The sequence below is a fragment of the Ceratotherium simum genome, chromosome 10 (assembly GCF_057802395.1).
Source record: "Ceratotherium simum simum isolate JZ-2026a chromosome 10, ASM5780239v1, whole genome shotgun sequence".
NCBI classification, from domain to species: domain Eukaryota; kingdom Metazoa; phylum Chordata; class Mammalia; order Perissodactyla; family Rhinocerotidae; genus Ceratotherium; species Ceratotherium simum.
The window spans coordinates 71,822,551-71,849,900 of NC_141909.1; the positions used below are offsets into that span (position 1 = coordinate 71,822,551).

General features: G+C 37.9%; 2 protein-coding genes across 12 annotated transcripts in view; one reads left to right on the plus strand and one right to left on the minus strand.

Moving 5' to 3' along the window:
- BRCA2 (BRCA2 DNA repair associated) overlaps window positions 1-17,782 on the minus strand; it is a 72,442-nt gene extending 54,660 nt beyond the window's left edge. For 9 of the 11 annotated variants that reach the window (XM_087436222.1, XM_087436223.1, XM_087436218.1 and 6 more), the window contains exons 1-10: window positions 17,590-17,782; window positions 16,770-16,875; window positions 13,888-14,133; window positions 8,652-8,760; window positions 7,938-7,984; window positions 7,805-7,845; window positions 7,482-7,593; window positions 6,418-6,467; window positions 6,049-6,160; window positions 89-1,207 (exon numbers count right to left, since the gene is read on the minus strand). In XM_087436222.1, coding sequence (XP_087292348.1) covers window positions 89-1,207; window positions 6,049-6,160; window positions 6,418-6,467; window positions 7,482-7,593; window positions 7,805-7,845; window positions 7,938-7,984; window positions 8,652-8,760; window positions 13,888-14,133; window positions 16,770-16,836 — 1,903 coding nt within the window. In that variant the 5' untranslated portion in view covers window positions 16,837-16,875; window positions 17,590-17,782. Of the gene's footprint in view, window positions 1-88; window positions 1,208-6,048; window positions 6,161-6,417; window positions 6,468-7,481; window positions 7,594-7,804; window positions 7,846-7,937; window positions 7,985-8,651; window positions 8,761-13,887; window positions 14,134-16,769; window positions 16,876-16,985; window positions 17,558-17,589 lie in introns of those variants that run through there. The other 2 variants (XM_004435358.3, XM_087436215.1) reach the window with 2 other exon arrangements.
- ZAR1L (zygote arrest 1 like) lies at window positions 17,484-27,050 on the plus strand. Its single transcript, XM_004435311.3, has 4 exons — window positions 17,484-20,271; window positions 20,805-20,897; window positions 23,094-23,168; window positions 26,734-27,050. The coding sequence occupies exons 1-4, from the start codon at window positions 19,537-19,539 to the stop codon at window positions 26,875-26,877; spliced, it is 1,047 nt and encodes a 348-aa protein (XP_004435368.1). The 5' UTR covers window positions 17,484-19,536; the 3' UTR covers window positions 26,878-27,050.
- The last annotated feature ends 300 nt before the right edge of the window (window positions 27,051-27,350 follow it).

Genomic DNA, 27,350 nt, shown 5'->3' on the forward strand with positions numbered 1-27,350 from the left:
AGAAAGAGATTCACACATGCAAATAAGAGAACTTATTACTATCCATAAAACTATATGCACTATTCACACTCACACACACACATGGTACCTGAATGAGCATCTGTAAATGTAAGTGGTGTTTCAAAAGCGTTTGCTTCAAATTGGGCTGAATAGTTAGTTGGTCCTGATTCTTGGTCTGTCTGCATTTTTAGTCCTTGGTAAGATATTTCATCATTTATAGCATAAATAAACTTCTTTGTTTTTTTTTTCAAAGTGGATATTAAACCTGCATTCTTCAAAGCTACAGAAGTACGTTTCACAGAGGCTGGCCAGCTTCTATTATCAACTGAACTTGTGCATAAAGAGTCTTCTTTCTGTGAGCAAATAGTATTCATTTCCAATCCACTTTCAGAGGCTTCAGGTTTTTCTTTAAAGGTTGGATCAGTCATATTATTTGAGAAAACTGCACTGAACATCTCTTCAGGTGTTTCTCTTATCCTGAATATAGACTTTTTGATACCTTGAAGTGGAGAAGCTATTAGAGAAGTTTCAGGTATTGCTTGCTTTATCACAAGAATGGAATCCTCAAGAGATTCAAGACAGTGCTCTTCATCTCTCTTATTTACCATTGTTTCCTCATTTAATATCTTCTCTGTTTTTGGTATATTTGAAATACGTGGCAAAGAATTTTCTAGAGTAATAAAGTTGGTACATTCTTTCTCTGTGCCTATGAGGCCTTTTTCTGAATTATTTTGGTCACAAGAAGAAATATGCAGTAGGGGTATTTTCTCCATCTGGGTGCCATTTAGACCTGAGAGGGCTGGCTGAGACCACTCAGAGGCTGAAGATAGTACAACTTCCTTGGAGATTTTGTCACTTCCATTCCCAAAGGGCTTCTGATTTGTTACACTTGAATCTAATGGATTACTGTCATTTGGTTCCATTTCATATACAAATGAATGTTTATTTTCTTTCATTTGTTTTTTAACTTTTTCACATTCATCAGTTTCTATTTCATTGAAAATATTTTTCCTAGTCTTGCCAGTTTTTTTTTTTTGTAGAATTCTTGTTTTATATTTAGAAACACACAATGAAAAACTATCCTCTTCAGAAATATCTACAACTGCTTCATGCACTTTATCTTCTAGGACATTTGGCATCGACTTTCCAAAATGGTCTTTGCAGCTATTTACTTTACCAAATGAATTCCCTAACATTTTCCCCAATCCTGTTAAAATTTAAAACAGAAGCATATTAGTAACACTTTATAATACAACCATATAATTTATACTATTCTCACAACCTTTTCCAGAGACACAGTATAAACTAAATAATACATAATTTAGCATTTAAAGGGTTACTCTGAGTGGTAGCTATTTTTTAGGGCGGAAGGGGTGTGCCACCTTTCCCCTGTTCTTCTGGTAAAGACTGATTCCAATGTACCCAAAGCCTTTTACTCATACTCCAATCTCCAAGCTGGTAATAATCTTTTTTACCAGCTCTACACAATTAAAACTCACCCAATCTTACTATATGTACACAATTTAATATTCTAAGATCTATCAAACCAGATGTTCCAAATTAATTTTGGGGCCCTACAACTGAGAGTAAAATTTGATTTTATACATATATATACATACACACACACAGCTATCCAATCCAACACATTTATACAGACATACACATATACCAAGACAAATGTAATATTCCAATGACCTGATTAGATAACTTTTGGTATATCTGCAACCAACTTTACTTGCTAATTAGAAAATATGGCCTTCATATTTTTTTTAATTGTAAGTCTTATTCTTCATCTCTGTGAGTTTTGAGTAATAGGTTTTGTTTTGTTTGTGTGTCACAACAGCATCTTTAATAGTATTGTCTTAGCATTGATGTTTAAACATTTTCATCTAAATCTAGTTTCTACCCTCAATACTTTCAGTAATCAAGAAAGGAAAAGCAATGTGTTTTCTCTTTAAGGAAAGAGGAGCAACACTTTAATGATGTCAGTTAAAATAGCAGTTCAAGACGAGTGACGTCAGTATCATGGCAAACTGAGCTTTCTTGCAAACTCTTCCCCTGATAAGATACAACAAAAGGGACAGACACAGAGTGACAAGGGACTCTTACACAGCAAAAAGGAAGATCAGAAAGACCCACACTGTGCACATCTGAGAGTGGACGTGCTGGGGCCCCCAGAGAAAGCGGGGAGAGGTGGAAACTGCAACCAGATATTTCCAGGATGAGGAAAAACAAAGTGAATACAGGAACCACGATGTAAAGGTACATTAAATCGCCAGACCACAAGGAAAATGACAAGCAACCAGAAATCAACCCTGAAGGCACAGAAATCCATAACCTAAATGACAGAGAATTCAAAATAGCTATCATAAAAAAGCTCAACGAAATACAAGAAAACACAGATAAATAATTCAACGAGATTAGTTTCTTTACAAAAGAGAATGAAATCATAAAGAAAAACCAATCAGTACTGATGGAGATGAAGAACACAATAGAGGAGATAAAGGAGAATCCGGAATCTTTAAAGAACAGAGCTGACAATATGGAGGAAAGAATTAGCGTTATAGAGGATAGGAATACAGATATGCTCCAGATGGAGGAGGAGAGACAACTAAGACTAAAAACAAATGAAGCAAGTCTCCAAGAAATATCCAACTCAATTAGGAAATGTAACATAAGAATTATACATATTCCTGAGGGAGAAGAGAGGAAAAGAGGAACAGAGAGCCTATTCAAGGAAATAATAGCGCAGAACTTCCCAGATCTGGGGAAGGACAAGGAAATACCAGTAAGTGAAGCCAATAGGTTGCCTAAATATGTCCACAGGCAAAGGCCCACTCCATGGCATATAGCGGTAAGGCTGGCTAAAGACAATGACAAAGAAACAATATTAAGGGCAGCTAGACAAAAACAAAAAATAACGTACAAAGGAACTCCCAGCAGGCTCTCAGCGGATTTCTCAACAGAAACTTTACAGGCTAGGAGAGATGATATATTCAAAATACTGAAAGACAAAAACTTTCAGCCAAGAATACTCTATCCAGCAAAAATATCCTTCAAATATGATGGAGAAATAACAACATTTCCAGATAAACAAAAGCTAAGGTAGTTCGTGGTCACGAGACCCCCACTACAAGAAATGCTCAAGAAGGCCCTCAGGCCTGAAAAAAAGAAGAGAAAGGGAATACAAAGCTTGGAGCAAGGAGAAAAATAGGTAGACTAAATCAGAAAAATAGTAGATCTTTACCGGAATAGGTTAGCAACCACTTAAATACCAAAATCAAAGATCAAAGGAAGGAAAACACCAAAAATAAATACACCACTCTGATACGAAGGACAGACAAATTACAGGCCAATATCGCTGATGAACATAGATGCAAAAATCATCAACAAAATACTGGCAAACCGAATACAGCAACACATTAAAAAGATCATACACCATGACCAAGTGGGATTTATACCAGGGATGCTGTGATGGTTCAACATCTGCAAATCAATCAACGTGATACACCATATCAACAAAATCAAGAATAAAAACCACATGGTCATCTCAATAGATGCAGAGAAGGCATTTGACATGATCCAACATCCATTTATGATAAAAACTCTCAGGGGCCAGCCCGGTGGTGCAAGCGGTTAAGTGCGCGTGCTCCGCTGCGGCGGCCCGGGGTTCGCTGGTTCGGATCCTGGGCGCGCACCGACGCACTGCTTGGTAAGCCATGCTGTGGCGGCGTCCCATATAAAGTGGAGGAAGATAGGCACAGATGTTAGCCCAGGGCCGTCTTCCTCAGCAAAAAAAGAGGAGGATTGGCGGATGTTAGCTCAGGGCTGATCTCCTCACAAAAAAAAAAAAAAAAAAAAAAACTCTCAACAAAATGGGTATAGAAGGAAAGTACCTCAACATAATAAAGGCTATTTATGACAAACCCATAGCCAACATCATACTCAACAGGGAAAGGCTGAAAGCCATTTCTCTGAGAACAGGAACAAGACAAGGCTGCCCACTCTCACCACTCTTATTCAACATAGTACTGGAGGTTTTGGCCAGAGCAATTAGGCAAGAAAAAGGAATAGAAGGAATCCAAATAGACAATGAAAAAGTGAAACTCTCAATATTTGCAGACGACATGATTTTATATATAGAAAACCCTAGAGAATCCATTGGAAAACTATTAGAAATAATCAACAATGACAGCAAAGTCGCAGGGTACAAAATCAATCTACAAAAATCAGTTGCATTTCTGTATGCTAATAATGAACTAACACAAAGAGAGCTCAAAAAAATGATACCATTTACAATTGCATCAAAAAGAATAAAATATCTAGGAATAAATCTTACCAAGGAGGTGAAAGACCTATACAATAAAAACTACAAGACATTATTGAAAGAAATCGATAATGACATAAAGAAATGGAAAAGACATCCCATGCACATAGATTGGAAGAAAAAACATAGTTAAAATGTCTATATCACCTAAAGCAACCTACAGATTCAATGCAATCCCAATCAGAATCCCAATGACATTCTTCACGGAAATAGAAAAAAGAATACTAAAATTCATATGGGGCAACAAAAGACCCCAAATAGCTAAAGCAATCCTAAGAAAAAAGAACGAAGCTGGAGGCATCACAATCCCTGACTTCAAAACATACTACAAAGCAATAGTAATCAAAACAGCATGGTACTGGTACAAAAACAGACACATAGATCAATGGAACAGAATTGAGAGCCCAGAAATAAAACCACACATACACGGACAGCTAATTTTCGACAAAGGAGCTAAGAATATATAGTGGAGAAAGGAAAATCTCTTCAATAAATGGTGTTGGGAAAACTGGACAGCCACATGCTAAAGAATGAAAGTGGACCATCTGCTATCACCATTCACAAAAATTAACTCAAAATGGATCAAAGGCCTGAAGGTGAGACCTGAAACTATAAAACTCATAAAAGAAAATATAGGCAATACACTATTTGACATTGGTTTTAAAGGAATCTTTTTGGATGCCATGCCTACTCAGACTAGGGAAACTAAAGAAAAAATAAACAAGTGGGACTTCATCAGATAAAAGAGCTTCTACCAGACAAACAAAACCAGGATCAAAATGAATAGACAACCCACCAGCTGGGAGAAAATATTTGCAAAACATAAATCTGACAAGGGGTTAATCTCCATAATATATAAAGAACTCACACAACTGAACAACAAAAAACAAACAACTCGATCAAAAAATGGGCAGAGGAAATGAACAGACACTTCTCCAAAGAAGATATACAGATGGCCAATAGGCACATGAAAAGATGTTCAACATCACTAATCATCAGGGAAATACAAATCAAAACAACATTAAGATATCACCTCACACCCGTAAGAATGGCTATAATCACCAAGACAAAAACCAACAAATGTTGGAGATTGGAGAGGACGTGGAGAAACAGGAACCCTCATACACAGCTGGTGGGAATGCAAACTGGGGCAGCCTCTATGGAAAATGGTATAGAAATTCCTCAAAGAATTAAAAATAGAAATACCCTATTGTCCAGCTATCCCACTACTGGGAATCTATCTAAGGAACCTGAAATCAACAATCCAAAGAAGCTTATGCACCCCTATGTTCATTGCAGCATTATTCATTATAGCCAAGAAGTGGAAGCAACCCAAGTGTCCCTCAACTGATGACTGGACCAAGAAGATGTGGTATATATATACAATGGAATACTACTCAGCCATAAAAAAAGACAAAATCGTCCCATTTGCAACAACGTGGATGGACCTGGAGGGTATTATGCTAAGCGAAATAAGCCAGAAAGAGAAAGACCAACACCATATGATCTCACTCATATGTGGACTATAAACCAACACATAGACAGAGAAAACTGTATTGTGGTTACCAGGGGCAATGGGGGTAGGGGGTGGGCACAGGGGTGAAGAGAGACATGTATATGGTGATCGACAAACAAAAATGTACAACCAAAATTTCACAATGTTTAAAACTATTAAGACATCAATAAAAAAAATAGTAGTTCAATTAAACTGAACGACTTACCATGACTTTTAGCTTCTCTCTGATTTTTGTTTTCATTGTCTGGCCCAGAAGGGATACATCTATCATTTTTCTTCAGACTTTCATCATACTTAGAAAAATAGCTTTTCAAAATCTGCAAAAGTTGTATTTTAAACTCACTAGTATAAAAACTCTTACTATGTATATATATTCAAGTTACTCTTAAAGAGAAACAGTAGATTTCATAGGAAGTCAAAGAAAATCACATATAGAAACAGGTTTAGAGACTTTCTCAAAGGCTTGGATAAATCATGAATTAGAGAATTAAAAATGCAAGATAAAAAATTTTTCAAGGCATTGTAAAATTATAACCAACTGTAACAGGATAACCAATTTGTCATATTCACTTACAGCAGTAGTATCATTAGGAAATACAGTTGCAGATGCTTCCTCATCTCTGACTGTAAAAAAGAAAATTCAATTTACCTATACTGTTTATAAATCATACACTAAAGTTAATACAAAAACTTATGTATTTTTTGGTTAGACATCAAAGACACATACACTAGTAGATTAAATGACACGTTTGAAACAAATGACACATGTGAAACAAAATGAACTGACCCAAATGTTGACTGAAAGATCAATCAACGTAGTGAATAAACTATACTCACTTCCTTAGTACCATTCATAAAGTAATAAGAAACTATGGTTTGGTGATACTGACTTTAAGGGAATACTGTCCACAAAGACTTGGAAAATCAGTTGAAGCTGTGAGGGCATGACTTAAAAGCTAAACCTTGTAGACTTTAGCATTCATTTAGATAATACAATCTAAAGGCAAATCCTATGTTAAACACGTCTTACTTTTTTTTTTTGGTGAGGAAGAGGCCCAGAGCTAACAGCTGTTGCTAATCTTCCTCTTTTTGCTTGAGGAAGATTGGCCCTGAGCCAACATCCATGCCAATATTCCTCTATTTTATATGTAGGATCCTGCCACGGCATGGCTTGATGAGCAGTGTATAGGTCCGCGCCTGGGATACAAACCTGCGAACCTCGGGCCGCCAAAGTGGAGTGCGCGAACTTAACCACTACACATCTGGGCCGGCCCCAAACACTTCTTACTTTTCAACATGCTTTTACCTATATTATTTCATCTGAGCAACAAAAGAAGAAAGTTCAAGTCCCAGCTTAAAAGGAATCAAAATGGAATGTATTTTTGCTAGAATACACACAAAAAGTCTTGGTTTGCATATAAATTGACTCCTACAGAATACCATTTAATGTATTAATGATTTATCCCAATCTACACTAAATAGAATATTATTCTGAACTACTAAAACACTTATCAAAGACAGTATTATCTAATCTAATTACTAATTATATTTTCATATTTTCTTTTTAATAGAAGCATTAGAGACAACAATTTATCAATATCATCTACCTTTTATATAATACACATTTGCTAGTACTACCTATGAGCACAGTAGAACTAAGGGTTGGTGGTGTGGCTAAAGAACTTGACCAAGACATATCAGGATCCACCTCAGCTCCTAGACTTTCAGAAATACGTTTTGGTGTCTGACCCTGGAAATAAAGAAAATAGTTCATTTATTTCATAAAAATGCACTGATGATTAAGAATATTTTTTTCATTCACTTATTTTTTTCATCTATCATTTACTGAATGCCCATATGAGGCTGTAAGTACATATCTATAAATTATAGGGCAAAGGTATGACACTGTTGTCAAGTTCTCAATTACTAAACAATAAAAATAAACTAGGCAGAATATTTACCTTCATAAGCTTCGGTGTATGAAATAAACTTCCATATACCACTGGAGGTAAAACAAGGGAAAAATTACTAAATTTTATTTTTATTAAAATTTAGAGTATTTTAAAAATAAAAAGCCTTGTTTTTTAGTCATACCCGACTTTTCTCTTTGTGGTGTGACATGTGTACATCGTAGAACAGGACTAAAACAAAACAAAACGAATCTCTCAGATTATTCAAAAGATAACAAATGGCAAAAAAAAAAAAACCACCCCAAAACCAATCTTATTGAAAAAAAGAACTCTCAGTTCTATCAATTATTAGAATTATACTACTTTGTAATACTTATATTACTTTTTAAAAAGTAAATAGCTCATGAAAAATTAAGTAACCACTAAATTATGTTTAAAATGCCCATTGAAAGTAATATCCAAATAAATATAGATAAATATATATAAACTAAATTTCATGTTAGGAACTGTATAGTTTGAATTTAAAAATTATGTAAAGTGAATATATATAATAGCATCATATTCTCTCCAATGATTCAAAGTACATGATTTATTTTAAACTGACATTTCAAGGGCACTGCTTTTCATCATTAATAGTTTTGTTACTCAAAAATTTCATAGAACATACAGAAAGACCAATGAATTCAACATTATAAGAAAAACAAAGTAAATTTTTCTAATGTAAAAATTACTGCACTAAAGGACTCAACCTAAGAGGAGATTATTTAAAAATAGAAGATCCACTGAAAGGCTCTCAGCCAAAATATCAGCATGAAAATTAGATGCATTTCTATAAAACAAATATCATATGTAGAAAAATGTTTCATTTAAATATTTTAATATAATAACTTCATCATACCTTTCACTAAGACAAGAATTTAGAGACGGGCTGGTAACATCATTTACTTGATCCTTTTTAGCCTTCACTGTGCAACAACTTTTAGGTTTACTATTGGTAATATCCTTTCCTGAAACAGTATAATAATTCAGTGAGGATGTATATGCTCCAGATTGTGAAGTTTTACTCTCTCCAAGTATTCAAAAACAAAGTTTCATCTATAATGGGAAGTAGAATGTATGGGGAGTTCAGTCTGAATTGGTTTCTCAGTTTGCTGATTTCTCCCAAAAAGGGATGTCTCAAAGGATGTCTGTCCCCCATTCAACAACCATATTAAGCATACAATATGCATAAGTCACTTTGGGTAATGCAAGTCAAGATAGAATTTTAACCTCAAGGAGTTCATAATATAGTAGGGGAAATTTTTTGAAAGGTTCACAAGTGGAATACAAAGTAGAATGTGATACGTCCTATTATTGTTACACACAGTACTATGGAATCACGGAGGGTAAGAATAAAGGGAAAGACATTTACTGAAAACCTACCAAGGTACCAAATCTGACCATAACATTCCTCTGCTGAAAACCTTTCAAGATCTTGTTCTCAAGGACAAGTTTAAACTCCATAACAAAACTCCTTAGTAACAAGGTCTTTCACAACCTGCCTTCTTAATTTCTATGATGACATTCTTTCATACTCTTTTTAGCCATACCCACCTACTTGTATATCCTCCAAGAACGCTCTCATTCTAGGCCTTTGTACAAACTGTTTCTTTCTCTCTCTCTTTTTTTCTCTTGACCTGGAACATCCTCATTCAGGCTTTCATTTTGAAACTATCTCCTCCAGAAAACTTGAGTAGTTTCAAAGGTGAGACTAAGTGACTTCCCCTCCTGTATGTTCCCTGCAGAGTTTATCATATACTGTTCCTATTTCCCTTATTAGACTGTGAGCTCCTTGAGAGAGAGATCTTATTTATCACTGCACCCTTATCAACTAGAATAATTGCCTGATATACTATAGTCACTCCATAAACATTGACTGAAAGAATTAGCAATGATTAGAAAAACGGGTTGTAAATAGCGACACATAATACTTCTGCTCTTGTTGAACACATCTACTTTCCAAGACAGTAATGCTCAGAACGTCTAAAGCTATATGTGGCTCTGTCAATTCCAACTGACAGTTTTTCAACATTCCTATTTTCTGTATCACAAATTTGTCACTCAAGGAACTTATTACTTTTTTAAAAAATTGCTTTAACTGATCCTATAATCTCTAACTTAGAGAAGCTTTGGGGAAAATAAGCTGTATCAGTATTAATAAAATAAAGCAAACACCACACTGAAAACTATCTGTAGCTGCATAGACAAAACATTGTATTATATTCTCAAGTAACAGGGAATAGATATAATCACCAATAAGCCAAATGTATGTTTAACTTAAAAACCCCACTTCAACAAATTATCCAAGCTCCTTTTCCAAGGAGACTTTTAGTTCACTATACTAAAAATTAGCTAAGCCTGTTTTTTGAAATTTCACCTTTTCCCTGTTTACTTTAACAAAGATCCTAGTCAGGAAAAAAAAAGACGTAAAATATATACCAAACAATAACACATTACTACACATCTATTAGAATGGCTAAAATCCAAAACACAGACAACACCAAATGCTGGTGAGGATGTGAAGCAAGAGGAACTCTCATTCACTGTTGGTGGAAATGCAAAATAGTACAGCCACTTTGGAAAGACAGTTTGCAGTTTCTTACAGTACTCAGTATACTCCTACCACACAATCCAGCAATTGCGTTCCTTGATATTAACCCAAAGAGTTGAAAACTTAAGTCCACACAAAAACCTGCACACAAATGTTTACAGCAGCTTTATTCATAATTGCCAAAACCTGGAAGCAACCTAGATGTCCTTCAACAGGTGAATGGATAAACTAGCACATCCATACAATAGAGCACTATTCGGTGATAAGAAATGAGCTATCAAGCCATGAAAAGACATGGAGGAACCTTATATTGCTAAGTGAAAGAAGACAGTCTGAAGAGGCTACATACTGCATGATTCCAACTATATGACATTCTGGAAAAGACAACACTATAGACAGTAAAGATCAGTGGCCCCAACGGTTCAGGGGGAAGAGGGGTGAATGGGTGGAGCACAGGCAATTTCTAGGGCAGTGAAACTATTCTGTATGATACTGTAACATTGGATACATAACAATTTACATTTGTCAAAATCCATAAACCTGTAAAAAGAATGAACTCGAATGTAAGCAAAGGACTTTAGTTAATAATAAAGTATCAATATTGGCTCAGCAATGAAAAGAAACCTAACTATAAAAAATAAAAAGTAAAAAAATGAACAAGGCAAAAACAAGTTCATATCCTAATAAACACTTCTCAAATAACCTGAAAATCTCATAAATAGGCTGAATAACGGCAAGACAAATTCATAATTTTATGAAAAAGAAGGACTGCTGAGAAGCAGAAATAGCTCATTTCCTCACGGAACTTTAGGGATAATTCTTTTTTAAAAATATTATACTAGATGTTAGAACTGAACAAAGTAGGTTAAAAAACAGCTTATCTCTAAACTCTTACATTTCAAATTTAAAGTAAACCTAAAAGCCAAAGGTCTCAAGAGACTACAGTCAACAGAATATGCACTATAACCTTAAAAAAGTTAACTCCTGCAGTAAATCCAGACTGGCCTTATTAAGTCATTCCTATCCTTCCCTGGTTATAGACAGACCAATTACAGCAGGTTACAATTAGAGAATAAACCTCTGATTCTAGGTATGTCTTTTAAGATTCAGTAGAATTCAGCATAAACTGGTTTACGGAGCATTTCCTGACCACTTTAAGACAGATGGCTGCTTCCTTTACTATGCCCACAACACAGCACTTTGTAAATGCTCCTGTTATAGCATATACCACCACCAGTATATTTATTTACATATTTTCTCCCATATAAGACTAAGTTCCTAGAGGTCAAAAGCCATAACATCCATCTCTGCATCCTTAATGCATAGCAAGTTGCCAGGCACCAAGTAAGAATGGACTATTTGCTGAATGGATGAGTCCTTTTTCTGTGTTTTCTTCTACATTTCATCAGCTAAATATTCCCTACGGCTCTATCCTAGGCCTCATCATAATCAATTTTCTCACCATATATGATCACCTTATCACTTTTCAAACAGATAGTTGATTCCTATAGCTTTCTTTCCTGCCTATATTCTTTTATCAGTTTCAGTCTTGTATTCCCAAAAGCATTCAGGACATCTCCACCTTAATATCCCAGTACTGTCTCAAATTGCAGGCCAAAACTCAACCTACTATTTTTCGTCCTTTCAAACCTTTTCCCTCTCAAACCCGCTTTTCCTCCAGTGCTTACAATTTCTACGAATGTCACCACTATATTCTAACTTAGTCAGGCTCTAAACCTGTGATTTGATCCTTTTCTTTTGAATTCTCCATATCTAGGCTATTGCAGGGTCCTATAGTTTCTACCTTCTATATCCACTTTCACTACCATTACTCTAATTCAGACACTTGCCCCTATGACCTGGATGATTATATGTCTCCTAACTGATCTCCCTGCCATCAGTCTTCCCTTTCCATAAGAATCACCCAAACAGTTTGGGCTCCATTTCCAGAGATTCTACTTTAACAGATTCAGATTAGGGCCTAGAATCTTCCCTTTCAATCAGCACTTCAGGAGATTCTGATGGTCCAGGGACTACATTTTGAAAAACACATCTCCAAAGACTGCTACCAGATTACGCTTTCTAAAGCAAAGTAAATATTCATTTATTCTACAAATATTTACTGAATAATCACTGTGTCTGCCACGTGGTATCCAATAACATACAAGAAAATCTTTGCCCTTTACCTATATCCCCTTTGTCTGTGCATTTTCTAATACCAACAACTTCTTCTTTCGTAGCACTTATCACACTTTAATTGCTTGTGTAAGTCTCCTTCACTAGAGGCTAAATGAGTGTGATAGGGAATACTTCCCAGAAGCAGACAGATAAATCAAGACCTGAAAGATGAGTATAAATTAGCTAGACAAAAACGTAGGCAGTTAGTTAGTTCTGGGCAGAAGTAACAATGTCTAAAGAACCACAGAGCATGGTGGTTCCAAAAAGAAATCCAGTATGAATGAATGGTAAATTGAAGTTGGTTGGGAGGGGGATTATGGCAAGATGAGGCAAGAGTTAATGAAAGACCAGATTATAAAAGATCTTGTAAACCATATTAAGGAGTCTGGATTTTATCATGAGGGTAAAGGGAGGTAATCAAAGGTTTGAAGCAGGAAGTAGAATGATCAAATTTGCATGGGATTTCTCTGCTCAACAATCTATCAAACAAATTCAATTTCTTTAGCCTGGCATTCAACGCGTGCCTCTAATCTGCTCTTTTTAGCCCTAGGTTTTTTACTGGTCCCTCCCAGACAGGTAACACTCCAAACAATCTGAATTACTTGTTATTCTCTTAACAAACTACATATTCTTCCTCATGTTTTTCCTCTGTCTAGAACACTATCACTCTATTGTCAAATTTCTGCATCTCACTCATCCTTCAAGGCTTAATTCAAATGAATCATTCCCCATTTCCCCCCAATAATTTTTATGTTTTCTTCTCAACTCTCGTACTTTTTGTACTTTTTCTTTTGGCATGTACCACATTTAATCTTAGACTATACTTTATCTGTGTACTGTTAATTCCCCTTACTAGAGAGTAATACTCCAAAAATAGAAAGAGTATGTTACTTAAATCAAGTAGGTAATAAATATTTGAATGAATGAATATATAACCTTATTACATGACTGAAAATATCTGGCACGTGGGCCAGGGAAACTGCTACCAAACCAAAAGACATTTATAGCAAATTGATAAAAATAATCTTCTGTCCTGTGATAGCCTGCAGAAGTATAGTTTAGTTTAACATCAAAACAAGTTTTTTTGTATAGGAAAGATATAATTTAGCAAATCTCAGTAGGCAGGACGTATTAATCAAAGGAGGGAGGAAAAGGAACATTTATTAAGTACATACATTATTTTATTTAATCCAAACCTATCATGTATCATTTTCACCATCTCCATTTCTCAGGTGGGGAAAGGATGGCCAGAGAGGTTGATTTGATCAACATGACACAGATAATGATAGAGCTGGGATTTTCAACACAGGTATGTCTGAATCCCTAGCTCATGTTTTTCTTCAGTCTATCACATCACATTACTTACCTAAATCTAATCTGTATTTATCTAATTCTTTTAAAGGAGATTGGTACAGTGGCAGAGTTAGACTTCGATCTTTGAATATTATTGGAGTTGAAGCCAATTGATGATAAGGTTTCCTTTGCGGTGTTTTAAATAGGTTTGGTTCATAACTGCTGATTTTACATTCGGATTCTTCTGCAGGTTCAGAATTATAGGGTGGAGCTTCTGAAGAAAGTTCTTCAAACCAATTAAGGCTTATTGGTCCTAAATCTGTAAGAAAAATAAAAATCCCATTTTGGTTTTAATCAGTGACAAATTCATGAACCAGTCAAGATAATAATAATAAAGAAAAGGATGCTTGAGCTTTTGACTGTGGATTACTTTTGTTAAGGCATATTAATTAAACAAGATCATTAATCTGTTCTCTTATGGATCTGAAGTAAGGTATAACAAGAGTTTACAAAAGTTACAAGGAGACAGCTCTTAGCTATATTAGCTCTTCTAAAGTTTTCTTTCTCTTATATTCATGATTCAGAAACAAAAATCATTCATAGTAAAAATTTGTTCCACAGATACAATTCAAATAATTATAAAGCCTACATATGTGAATATGACAAATCTATAGGTATAAGGAACACGTAGATTCACAAATAAAATGGAATGAAAAGATTCTTTGTTAAAGAGAAATAACAAAATTTCTACTATGATCTACCCACCACTCAAGAAGTGGTTTTCAAAGTGGGGTCTGTGGACCACTTGGGGGGAAGGTCTCCAAGCCCCTTTCAAGAGGTCCATAGGTCAAAACTATTTTCATAATACTAAGGCATCATTTGCCTTTTTCACAATGTTAACATTTGCAGCAGTGGTGGGTAAAACTGATGACACCTTTGCATGAGTCAAGGCAGTGGCAACAAACTATACTAAACAAACTATACAAACTAAATAGTCATTGTATTCTTCATCACAATGCACTTGTAAGAAAAACAAAAGCAAAACGGTAGTTTAACTTAAAATGTCCTTAATGATGCAGTAAAAACTAATTTATTAAAGCCCAACCCTTGAGCACATCTTTTTAATATTCTGTGACAAAATGTAAAGTATGCATAAAGCATTTCTGCATATTTAAGTAAAATAATTGGCTAGAAAAGCACTCATGGGATGAGTTGTGAACGGAATTAGCACTTTTTTCATGGAAAGCCATTTTTACTAGAAAGAATAGCTGACAAAGTCATTCTGAGCTGAGTGATCTGGCAGACATTTTCTCGAAAATGAATGAAGTGAGCGTGTCACTGCAAGGAGAACATTGCCAATGACAAAATGTGAGCTTCCAAATGAGAATTCGAATTTTGTTAAACTTTATCAGCCTCTGTGAGCTTGATATCTTCCCAATTGTAAGACTTTTTTGATGAGATCAATGAATTAACGAATGTGATTTTTTTATATTGATTAATGCAATGTGCCAATGTGCCAATATATGGAATATCTATGTAATTCAGAACACTGATATTTTCCAAATAATCAGTCCACGATGTTACAACATGAATGAAAGATTTATTCAAAGTGCAAGAGAGACTAATAGAATTTAAGGTAACAAGTGTATGAAAAGTTCATTATATGGTTTCAGATTCCACATCGCCACTTTTAAGAAACTACCGCTTGTCTTAAGTTTTGGTGTAGTATCAAAGAAAAATACTCACAACTAACTGAAGACTGTTAAAATAGTCCTTTGTGAGGCTGGATTTTCTTCATATACTTGTACCAAAACAACATATTGCAACAAATTAAACACAGAAACAGTTATGAGAATCCAGCTATCTTCTATTGAGCCAGATATTAAAGAGAATTACAAAAATATAAAAGAATGCCACTCTTGGGGCTGGCCCGTGGCTTAGTGGTTAAGCGTGCTCGCTCCGCTACTGGCAACCCAGGTTTGGATCCCGGGCGCACACCGACGCACCGCTTCTCCGGCCATGCTGAGGCCTCGTTCCACATACAGCAACTAGAAGGATGTGCAACTATGACATACAACTATCTACTAGGGCTTTGGGAAAAAAAAAAAAAAAAAGGAGGAGGATTGGCAATAGATGTTAGCTCAGAGCCGGTCTTCCTCAGCAAAAAGAGGAGGATTAGCACGGATGTTAGCTCAGGGCTGATCTTCCTCACAAAAAAAGAAAGGAATGCCACTCTTCTATTTGTTTAGTTATTTTTCATAAAAACGTTATTCATGTTAATATGCAAGAGGTTTTTGTTATTTTGAAGTGAAATAATATTTTTTTAAAGTTTTTAGTTTCAGTTTCTAATATGGTAAGCTACATAAACAAAAGCTCTGAGGTCTTCATTTTTTAAGAGTGTAAGGAGTACTGAGGCTATAAAGTTTGACAACTTCTGCTATAAAGTAACATTACCAATGCTTCTGATTTGCTAGAAGGTCTATGCTTTAAAAACAATTCTTCCTACTGCTAATCAAGGGACCAGTCTCTTCTTTTTTTTTTTTTTTTTTTTAAAGATTTTATTTATTTTATTTTTCCCCCCAAAGCCCCAGTGGATAGTTGTGTGTCGTAGCTGCACATCCTTCTAGTTGCTGTATGTGGGACTCGGCCTCAGGATGAACGGAGAAGTGGTGCCTCGATGCGCACCCGGGCCACCAGCATCGCAGCGCGCGCACTTAACCACCAAGCCACAGGGCCGGCCGGAGACCAGTCTCTTCTTTATCCACCAAAGGGTTTATAATTATCTGGTTAACTGTGAATGATCATTTTTCTTAACTGGATTTATGACTCCATAGAGTTTATAAGCGTAAACAAACATGTGAAGCACTGGATTCTTTTCAGCAAGCACGCATATTTACGTATTTTTCTGAAAACATTTTCTCAGTGTAATCATTTTATATAAAAATCTGTCAATACCTGCTTTGTTGCATCGTGTCTGAAAAATTTCAAAAAAAGTTGGCCTCTCTTTGCATCCAATAGGCATTTTTATCTACAATATTACTCCAACACTTGGTAAATGAGTCTGCAAAAGAAAACACCAAAATACACTTTGCAGGGATGCAGTTCTTGTTAAGCGACTCTGAGGTAAAAACAGAAACGGGTAAACTTCCTCAAGTTGCAATGTTTATTTACCTCGGTCCCATCTTTTGGGTCAATAATCGAACTCACGGCGATGACGGCAGCATTCTACATTTGTGCTGTGCCATACACTAGCCACATTAAGCACTGGATATGTGGTAAGTGCGACTCAAGAACAGAATTTTTAATATTATTTAATTTTAATTAACTAGCACGTGTGGCTGGTGGCTGCGCAGTTAGCGAGGGCGCATATTAGAGATCAACACCATTTGACAATTCCAAATCAGTCAATCTTCACAATACAGCAATTAGCTGGGGGATAAGTCAGGCAGATACACTGCTCTAAAACATTTTCCAAAAGAGCAACATTCCGTTAAAGTAACTTTATCGTGTTTCCAATTAAGGAAATTTCAGACTGGGACAGCTGGGAGGCAAACCCTGAGGGGCGGGCCGGGACCAAAATCTGGGCATGGAGTCCCAGCAAAGGGGCGGGGCTCGCGTTTGCTTTGCGGAGACGCCTGTCCATCCGGCGGGGTCAGCGCGGGGCCGGGAGGACAATCGAGGCAAAAGCCCCGGCTCCCACCCCGGGCATGAGAGCCGCTCCCTGCCGCCCGAGACCGCGGAAGACAGGCCCGCCTCCACCCCAGCCGACACTAACCGCCTCCAGAGGTGCAGCTCTTTTGGCCAGAGTAGGGTGACGGAAACCACGCCGGCACTTAGACCAGAAACCTGACCCTCAGGCTTCCTTCGGCGGCGACCACTCTGCGCGACAACAGCCCAGGCGCGGAGCCCAAGCAGCTGCGCCTCCGCCGACCTTCTTTCATACGCTCGCGCCGAAAGCCCGCTCTCTGGGCACGCCACGCGATGACGCCGTGACGCGGCACGCACCGTGCGCGCCACCCGGAAGTCAGGCTCTGGCCGGGCCGGTGACGTCTCAGTTCGGTGAAAGCCAAATGTCTTTTCGATTGCGTAACATTCGGTCTGGAATCGCACGAAGAGGGAGCTGGGGTGCTTGTTCTCTTTTCCCCGAGCCTTCAGAGTACCGGACCGCGCCCCGGTTATACTCCCCGACTCCTTTCCCTTCTTTCCGCACCATCTCACGTGTGGGTGGCCGTCCTTGGGCACGGCCTGGGGTCTTGGAAAAGCCTTTGTTCCGTCCTTAGAGCCGGCGTCCCCCTAAAGTGGGCCGACCTTAGAAAACCCCAGGGTGGGCCGAGGTTGTGAACGACTCCCTTCCCGGCTGCTTGTTCGCTATAGAGGGGAAGGCACTGAGATTTGAAGCCCAAGTGCGTGTTGCTCTTAGGTAGCGGGTTTTCGAGACCTCAGAGCCTGTTTCCCCACGTGAAAAATTGTGAAACCCACCTTAACTCTCTCCTGCAGCGTTAGGTACTGCCCTCTGCAGGCTTCCGTAGTATCCTTTTCGTTCTTAAGGTACCCATCACCCTGGCTATGTCTGTCTGCCACTTCAAACTGCCCTGGAAGACAAGAATCTGTCCTTATCATTCTCAGGGTCTGTGACATGCCTAGCGCAAGGCTTAATTCGGGGTTGTTGTATGACCTAGAAAGCCTTCAATGGGATTGTGGAGGTGAGAGCTGCTCATGGGCCTTGTTGCTTCTGGAAGGCTCTTGAGTAAACAGCGGAAGCAATTTTGGGTTAGAAAAAGGGTTGGGCTCTACTTGGTTCCTTAGATGTCTAATTTTAGTTTGATCATCAGGAAACCTTACTAATACACATAGACACCAAAGCTCATGCTCACCTAGGTCTAGGTAACAAAGGAACACAGACCCGTGATCCTTATCTAATGAGAGCTACCACTTACTGAACATTTGTGACTTATTCTGCTTTGTGCTTCATAAGCAATATCACATTTAATCTTATAATAATCTTATAAATTGGATAGTATTGTCAGATGGGGAAATTGAGTCACCTAGTTAAGTAACTTGCCTGGTAACAAGGCGCAGATTTCAGTTCAAGTCCATTTGACTTCAGATACTTAAGTATCCTGCGATTAAATCTGCATTTACCCTCTAAATAAAAACAATTTGCTTTATTCCCATTTTGGGGAGGAGGTCTTCACTAGGGGTGGACTAATGAGAACTGTTGGCATGTCATACATCCTCTGAAATGTATTTTCTCTTACTATATATGCCAGCCCCACCCCCCCCAACTATGCTCCTTGCTCCTGTGGTACCAGGATCTTTATATTCATTTGCTATGCTATAATATACTTTCTTCCTTATACTCTTCTAGTGTGACTGTTCAAATAATTTACTACTTGTATTGGATTTACTATATGCTTCAAAACAGGATCTCTAAAATGGTAAGTTACTGTGGGAATAAAGGAATGAATTGCTAGTTAAAGCAAGTGTGTGAATAAGAAGTCAGAAATGAAAAACAGCTTTGAAAGAAAGATTCAGGAACAGTGAATTGAAGAGATAGGGAAGAGCAATTAGGAATCAGGTGGCAATTAGACCTCCATAAGTAGGTAGATCTCCTTCCCTCCTTCAATTAGGGTAACAGGCAGCAGCTCCCATCAGAATCGGAAATAAATGGAGAAGCTAGGGATGAACCTGAACCAACTTGACTAGGAGAAAGAAGGGGTGGATGAAGGTGGAAGGCAAAACAAGGACACAAAGGAACTGCACCAGGATGTTACGCTGTGCCTGGGCGCCTGGTGAGCGGATGGAGCGCTTTGTCCATGTGCCCTATGGCTTGTGCCAGGGCTATGGGAGCACACTGCCTTTGGGCCAGCCTGGACTCTCTGAGCACAAACAGCCCGACTGGAGGCAAAACACTGGACCCCCCACTTTCCTGGCCAGGCCAGGGCTGCTGGTGCCTGCGAATACCTCAGACTACTACATGGATCCTTACAAGAGGGCGCAGCTTAAGGCCATTCTCTCCCAGATGAACCCCAGCCTGAGCCTGCGGCTGTGCAAAGCCAACACCAGGGAGGTAGGCGTGCAGGTGAGCCTGCGGGTGGACAAGTCCGTGCAGTGCTCGCTGGGGCCTCGCACCTTGCGTAGCTGCTCCCCTTGGGGCAGCACGGGCCACAAGGCACCCTTGCCAGCCTGGGGAGTCTATACGCCAATGATTGGCTGCAGGGGCTTGATCCGAATGCAAAAGGATGGAGAAAATGAAGAGAGGAAGGTGCTTTCCAGTCCTGCAGAGGCCACCCACCAGCAGCAGCCACCACTAGTGCCAAGGTCGGAAGAAGATAAGCAGGAGGAACTCCCACAGCATGATGAGTTGGGGCCAGAAGACACTTCGAGTCCTCAGGAAAGGCAGAGCAAGCAGGCACAGGGAGACGCTACTGATCCACTCAGGAAACCCAACTTCCAGGTGAATTTTCTCTTCCCTCTCCTCTGTCCTCTGCTAGCCCCATCCTCTCCTTCCCCTTTTCCATTTCTGGGGCAATAAGACGAAAATCATCTCTGGCTTCCTCCCTTTATTTGATGAACGTGAGGAAGTTCTGAAAACATGTAGTATTTTACATGGCCTATGTGTTTTGTAACGTTTTGGTAAAATAGGGTGCCAACTTTGAGCATGTGAAAACAAAAAGTCTGGCAACCTTTGCTACTGGGAATGAGGAGACAAAGAAGGGTTTCAAGTCTGTGAAATATCTGATCAGATTTTTGGGAGGGGGTGATTGTGCTGGTGGCGTTGTGGAAAATGGATTGGAAAAGTGTGAGCAACAGCAGGAAGAATCTCAGTAATCCTTGAGAGATGAGATGCTAAATTAATGTAGTAACATTGAGAATGGCTATGAATGAGGTTAAGGAGGCTTTTTGTTTTTTCTTATACAAAGCCACAAGGAAAGAATGATCTGACTTTTTTCCCCAAGATAGTAAAAGACTTTTTCCACTTATTTGCAGTTTTTGGAACCAAAGTATGGCTATTTTCACTGTAAAGATTGTAAGACCAGATGGGAGAGTGCTTATGTGTGGTGCATTTCTGGAACTAATAAGGTAAGTAAAAGTGAGTGGGAGGTGGGAGGAGGATGAGGCGGACACAGATGTTAAGTGGAGAAAGAATATGTTTCCTGATGGAGCATGACCATGACGCTGTCTCATTCATCTTGGCATCCTCAGTGTGAGGCACATAATAGTTGTTTAGTAAATGTTTGAAGTGACCTGAATTGGACTGTCCACATGGGCTCCTGTGGCTCCTGAACCATATCCTGGTGTTGTATTTGCTTTGGTAGTTCTCTTGGACAAAATGTCAGGTTATTTAGATGAACCCTTGTTCTTGTGTACGTTGAAACTTTCTATAATCATTTTTTAGTTGGCATGTTTTGAACAGGTTTGGGCCTTAGCTCTAGGAAATTTCTACTGTGTGTCCACAAGGTGGGGCAATAAGAGAAATAATTTATTGTAAAGGATAGCCTGAGAGAGACTTTTAGGCTAAGACCACTTAATTTGAATTAGTTATCAACATATTAAGACTGGGAAAGATTTCACATTCTGCATTTCCAGATTTTCCTGAACAATCAGACTCTGGTCATTATAGACTCTTGTATCAATATGAGAATAGTAGGGCCGGCCCCGTGGCTTATCGGTTAAGTGTGCGCGCTCCGCTGCTGGCGGCCCGGGTTCGGATCCTAGGCGTGCACCAATGCACCGCTTCTCCGGCCACAATGAGGCCGCGTCCCACATACAGCAACTAGAAGGCTGTGCAACTATGACATACAACTATCTACTGGGGCTTTGGGGTGGGGGGAAATATGAGAACAGTAGACTGGGGCTGAACAGCTTCTGTCTCCTTTCACTGGATGTGTGCACTTCATTTTGCAACAGTCTACATCTAGTCTATTTCATTAACTTCTACAAGCATTTGAGTTTGAGTCCCTTGTGCTGTTACATTTTAGATACTGCTTTTCTGGCTAAAGGACTGTAGAGGGAGAGGGCAAGGAGGCAAGCTAAGACGTGAATGAAAACTTGACTTTTCACACCAGCCATTTACTAGACCCCGGAGGCAAATAGATTTTTAAACTAAACTAAAATTAACTTTCCTTCTCTTGCCAGAAGAAAAACAGTGGGTTTAATTCAAATACTCCAAGACTCCGGGATACAAAGAACAAGACATAGAACTCAACATCAAGAAATTTATTCTGATAGGAGTGACGCAGATAAAATGCAATTTGGTGATATATGCAGTGACACCCGTGGCATGGATGTGGTACAGAAATAACTCAGGCAGGGGATGATTAACCCTGTCGGAGGGAAGGCATCATGATGTCCAAGCAGGATTTCAAAAGATAAATAAGAGGAGTTCAAGTAAGGCAGGGAGAAAATGTGCACAAGAAAATGCACAAAGCATAGAAAACACGTGTATTGGTGGGTAACTAAATAAAGTTCAAGTGGGGAAATACTAAAAAAAATGAAAAAGTAGGGGCTAATAGACCAGGACAAAAGGAGAAAGGTTGGGCCCACACAGTGAGTAAAATTATAATAGCTACTTCCCATTGAAGACTTTTACTATGATACTTTATGTAAATCATCGGATTTGTTGTTTTTAGTGCTGTGGAATAGTGACCCTGTGTACAGCAGAGTGGAACCCTGTCTGGTTTTGGTTTTTTGTTTTTTGGGGTTTTTTTTTGTGCTATCCTCACACCTTCTGACACTATAGCAGACAATGCTCTGCTGCTATTCACACGGTTTTTCATGGCCAGTTTATTCCGAAGTGGGTGGCCAGGGCCTTCTTCCGAGTCTGTCTTAGTCTGGAAGCTCCGCTGAAACCTGTCCACCATGGGTGACCCTGCTGGTATTTGAAATACTGGTTGCATAGCTTTCAGCATCACAGCAACACACAGCCACCACGGTTGGCAAGCAATAGATGGGTGGTGTGGTTCCCTGACTGGGAAGCGAACCTGGGCTGCAGTGGTGACAGTGCCGAATCTTAACCAGGAGACCACCAGGGCTGGCTACGTTATTGGGTAGTTGTCAGAATTATAGAAAAAATAAGTAGTAGTATCTCGATTTTACAGGTAAGGAAAATGAGATTCAAAGAGTACGAAAAAGTGACTGTAGCACTAGAGGAGCTTAAGACCTGGGGGTAGAGGTTGGGCAAAAGCAAGGTTCAAGGTGAGAGAATGGATTACTTAAATTAACTGGGGGCCGAGGGTACATATAAACTTGTGTAAAAAAGGACAACTTTCTCTTTAGGTTTATTTCAAACAACTCTGTTGCAAATGCCAAAAGAGTTTTAACCCTTATCGGGTAGAAGCAATCCAGTGTCAGGTAAGCATATAGAACACTTCCATTGTGTCTATAATGTTTCCATTCTTAAAGATGAAGCTTCTGTGGCAAAATGTTAGGATTTGATAGAACTGGGTATTTGTATAGGAGTGTTAGGTTTTCTATACGTTTGGATTTTTATAATGTTTTAGGAAAAAAGCATAAATTCTACTTCTTTATGTGAGGGGAGATTTACTCTTTTAAGTTGCCTTATGTGATGTGTTTATGTATGGGGTATGTGTGTTTTTCTTCAAACACTCTGTGTATAGTTTGGATGTAGTAATTTAATAGGTGACCTTTGTTATGCTTTTACTATGTGCCAAACTTTGGGCTAAATGCTTTCAATGCATTATCTCTTGTAATGTAATCTTTGAGGTAGGTGTTATCCTCACATTACAGACCAGAAAGCTAAAGTCCAATAAGAAAATAACTTGCCCAAGGTTGGACAGATAGTAAGTATTAGAGCTGTGATCAGATTCCACGGTGTCTCCAGTGTCTAGGAAGTCACAGAATTAGATGAGATCTTATCTAAAAGTTTGCAGGAAACCTCTCTTTAAGCTTTTCTGAAATATGTGACTTAGCTGATTTTCATAATCAAGAGTTTTTTTAACCTAAATCCTTCATTTAGTTAAAAACATTTCTTCTTTTTTATACTACTTAGAAATAAGTGATATTTTAAAAACTAGTTTTAATAGTTTATAAATGATTTATCCTTAGATTTTTCTAGTCTGACTTTCTCATTTAGTCTGTTCATGTTTAATATGGTAAATTGGATTTAAATATATTTTTGTACTATTTTCTTATACTTTGTTTTCTTTTTTCTTGTGTTCACTTGAATTTATATATATGTTTGTTATTCTTCCCTCTGTTATCTTGGTAGTTTTTCATTCTTTAATGTTCTTCTGGTGGTTACCCTAGAGAGTACAACATGATTCTTTGACTTATCAAAGTCTACATAAATTGTTCATCTTACCTCTCCTTGACAATGCAGTGACCTTACAACGCTCTAACTTCTTATCACTTCATTCTAACTTATATGCTACTGTTGTGTATATTTTAATTTTAAACTCACAAGACATTATTTTATATAGTCATTATTCATTTAGTTTTAGCTTATTTATTTTTTCTGCTGCCCTTAGGTCCTTTTTGTATCTAGGACCACTTTCTTTTACCTGAAGTACACATTTTAATATTTCCTGTAGTTCAGGTGACACATTTTATTTTGTCTGGATAGCTTTTTAAAGGATGTTTTTGCTGGGTGTAGAATTTTAGGTTGGCAGTAGTTTTCTTTCTGCCCTTTAAGGATCTGACCTTCATTGTTTCTGTGAAGATGGCTATTTAGATCTATTGAAGCTCCTTTGAAGTACTTTCTCTCACGCTTTGTTACATCTGCTTGCATTTAAGATTTTTCTCTCTGCTTTGGTTTTCAGCAGTTTTACAACAAAATGCCTAGTTGTGGTTTCTTTGTATTTATCCTGTCTGAGATTCATAGTGTTTCTTGAATCTGTAGCTTGAAGATTTTTATCACTTTTGGAGAATTATCACTCATTATCTTTTAAAATATTACTTCTGCCCCATTCTCTTTTTCTTCTAATTACTTATATTAGACCTTGTACCATATCCCTTATGCCTTTTATGCTCTTTTCTATATTTCCTATGCTTTTGTCTCTCCTTGCTTCATTTTGCATATCATCTACGTAACTGTATTTCATTTCTCTAATTCTTCCCTCAGCTCTTTCCAGTCTGCTATTAAACCCATCCATTGAGTTATTGATTCAGTTATTGCATTTTTCAGTACTAGAATTTTTATCTTTTTAAAGAAAATGGCTTCCAGTTTTCTGCTAGAAATATTAGTCTCATTTCTTTGAACATATTAAGCATTTTAAGATAATTATCTTAAAATCTGTATCAGATAACTCCATTAACTTAATCCACTATGGTTCTGTTGCCATCCTCTTCATTTTCCTTGGTTTTCAAGTATATTATTCTGTCTCCTCATACACCTTGTTATTTTTGATTGAGTGCTAGATATTGTATATGAAAAATTATAGTGATAATTTGAAGCCTAGGATAGTATCTTCAGAGGATTTATTTGCTTCTGGCAGGCAGATGGGGACACTAGCAGTTTCAGATCGCTATTTTCCAATCAAAGTTGAACTGTTTTGAAGCTGGGCTTTGGCATCTGTGAAGGCTGTCAATTTTTGGTTTATCCTGTATCCTTAGTGTATAGCCTTGGAGGGTCTCAACACAAAACCTGCATTGTTTACCAGGGCTCTTTCATTTTGGCATATTTAATATTATTCCTCAGCCTCATCAACTCATTCAACTCATTTTCAGCTTCCTACTGTCTTTCACCTCTTCCAGAATTGGCAGCTACCTTTAGAAATACCTCCCAAATGTCAGGCTCACTTCTGTTTCTGGATTTCCTTCTCTAATGCTTTGATAATTCTCCAGTGCCTTCAAATTTTTTTTTTTTTTTTTTTAAGTATTGTTGTATTATTAGTTTTTTTTAGCTGAGCTTTTCTAGTTGTCCTAAGCAGGAGGCTTGGTCAAAACTACCTAATCCACCATTGCCAGAAATGGAAACCTACCTTTAGAGTAAATCTTGATTTTTTTTTTTTTTAATTGAGCCTTTTCTTCCTTATAAGTGTATTGTGAGGATTAAATGAAATCTATATAAAGTACTTAGAACAATGCATATAGTAAACACCATGTAAATACTAACTATTTGAATTTTCTTTTAAGAATGCACACTCATAAATGGAAGGGTAGAAGATGTAAATGTAGTACAACATTTGATAAATCATATTTAAGACTTATTTGGAAAATAAAAATGCCTGTTTTCACAATATTAAAGGTAAAGCTTGACTTGTTCTATTCGGCTATGGACATATGCAGAAAACAGAGTGGTGATAGCAGTTTCAAAGATTAGCAAGGTTGGGAGGGTGGACCAGGGCAGTATGCCAGTCTCCATGGGATATGATTTTTATTTTTCAGAAGACAGAATGGGCTAATGGTTAAAAACACTTTAAATTCTGGTAAAGATTAGGCATGTCCAGAAAGAAAATTTAGCTTCTTCTAGAACACCCCTCCCTCCTAGTTGTGACAGCCCAATATATCTCCGGACAGTGCCAAATGTCAGCTGGTGGGTAAAATACCATGGGCTGAGAATCACTGCTCTAGTGCTTTTAAATTTTCCAGTCTAGATAGTCAAATCACTTCATATTCACTCACTGCCCCTCGTCCCCTCCTGGCTACAAAGGTAAAAACCTACATAGTGAAGACACTCTACAAAACTCTAACTTTTAAAACTTTTCTCTTATATGTTCTTGATTGGCTTAGCAATATTCTCTTAAACATCATGTTTGATCACCCATTTTGAAAAATGCATGGCATTTAATGGAACAGGAGTGGTTTTGTACAACTTGGTCTTGGATTTCTCATAGGATGCAAAGGAGGATGAACATATCAGGGATGGGGTGGTGGGGAGAAGTATTCTGATTTGAGGATTACATTTGAAACACTAATTTGATCATTTAGTGTCCAAACTGTTCCTTGTTTTCTAAAGACCTGTTCAAAGTCTCGTTGTTCCTGTCCTCAAAAGAAAAGACACATTGATCTAAGGAGGCCTCATCGACAGGAACTGTGTGGCCGCTGCAAAGACAAGAGATTCTCCTGTGGCAATATTTACAGCTTTAAACACATTGTGTGACAGGCAGTATGACTTGTACAGGACACCTGAACTCTTCTTGTAACTTACTGTACTGTTCCTTTTTTGCAACTTAGCTCTGACCTGAAACTGGAAAATGGATTCGGCTTTTGTACTTTTTTGTAGGTTGTGTAACAATTGTACAATGTGAATAAAATAAATGCATGTAAAATAGACCATGAAGACACGTTAATTGGTGAACCTGGGGTAGAAACATCAATATAGCATTGGGAAATGGTAGATACTGTCACTAATATGAAGGGAACAGTGAAGGGGAATAATAGTCATTCATTTGACAAACTTTTGTAAGCTGGGTGTTCTAAGCACTGTGAATATAGAGACAATCAAAGGGCAAGGTCCTTGCCTTCAAGTATACGTAATAATTATAGCGGATGGTTAAACAGCACTTAGTATGTGCCAGGCATTGTTGTAACTCATCACAGCAGCCATGCTCAGTAGGAACTATTATACTCCTC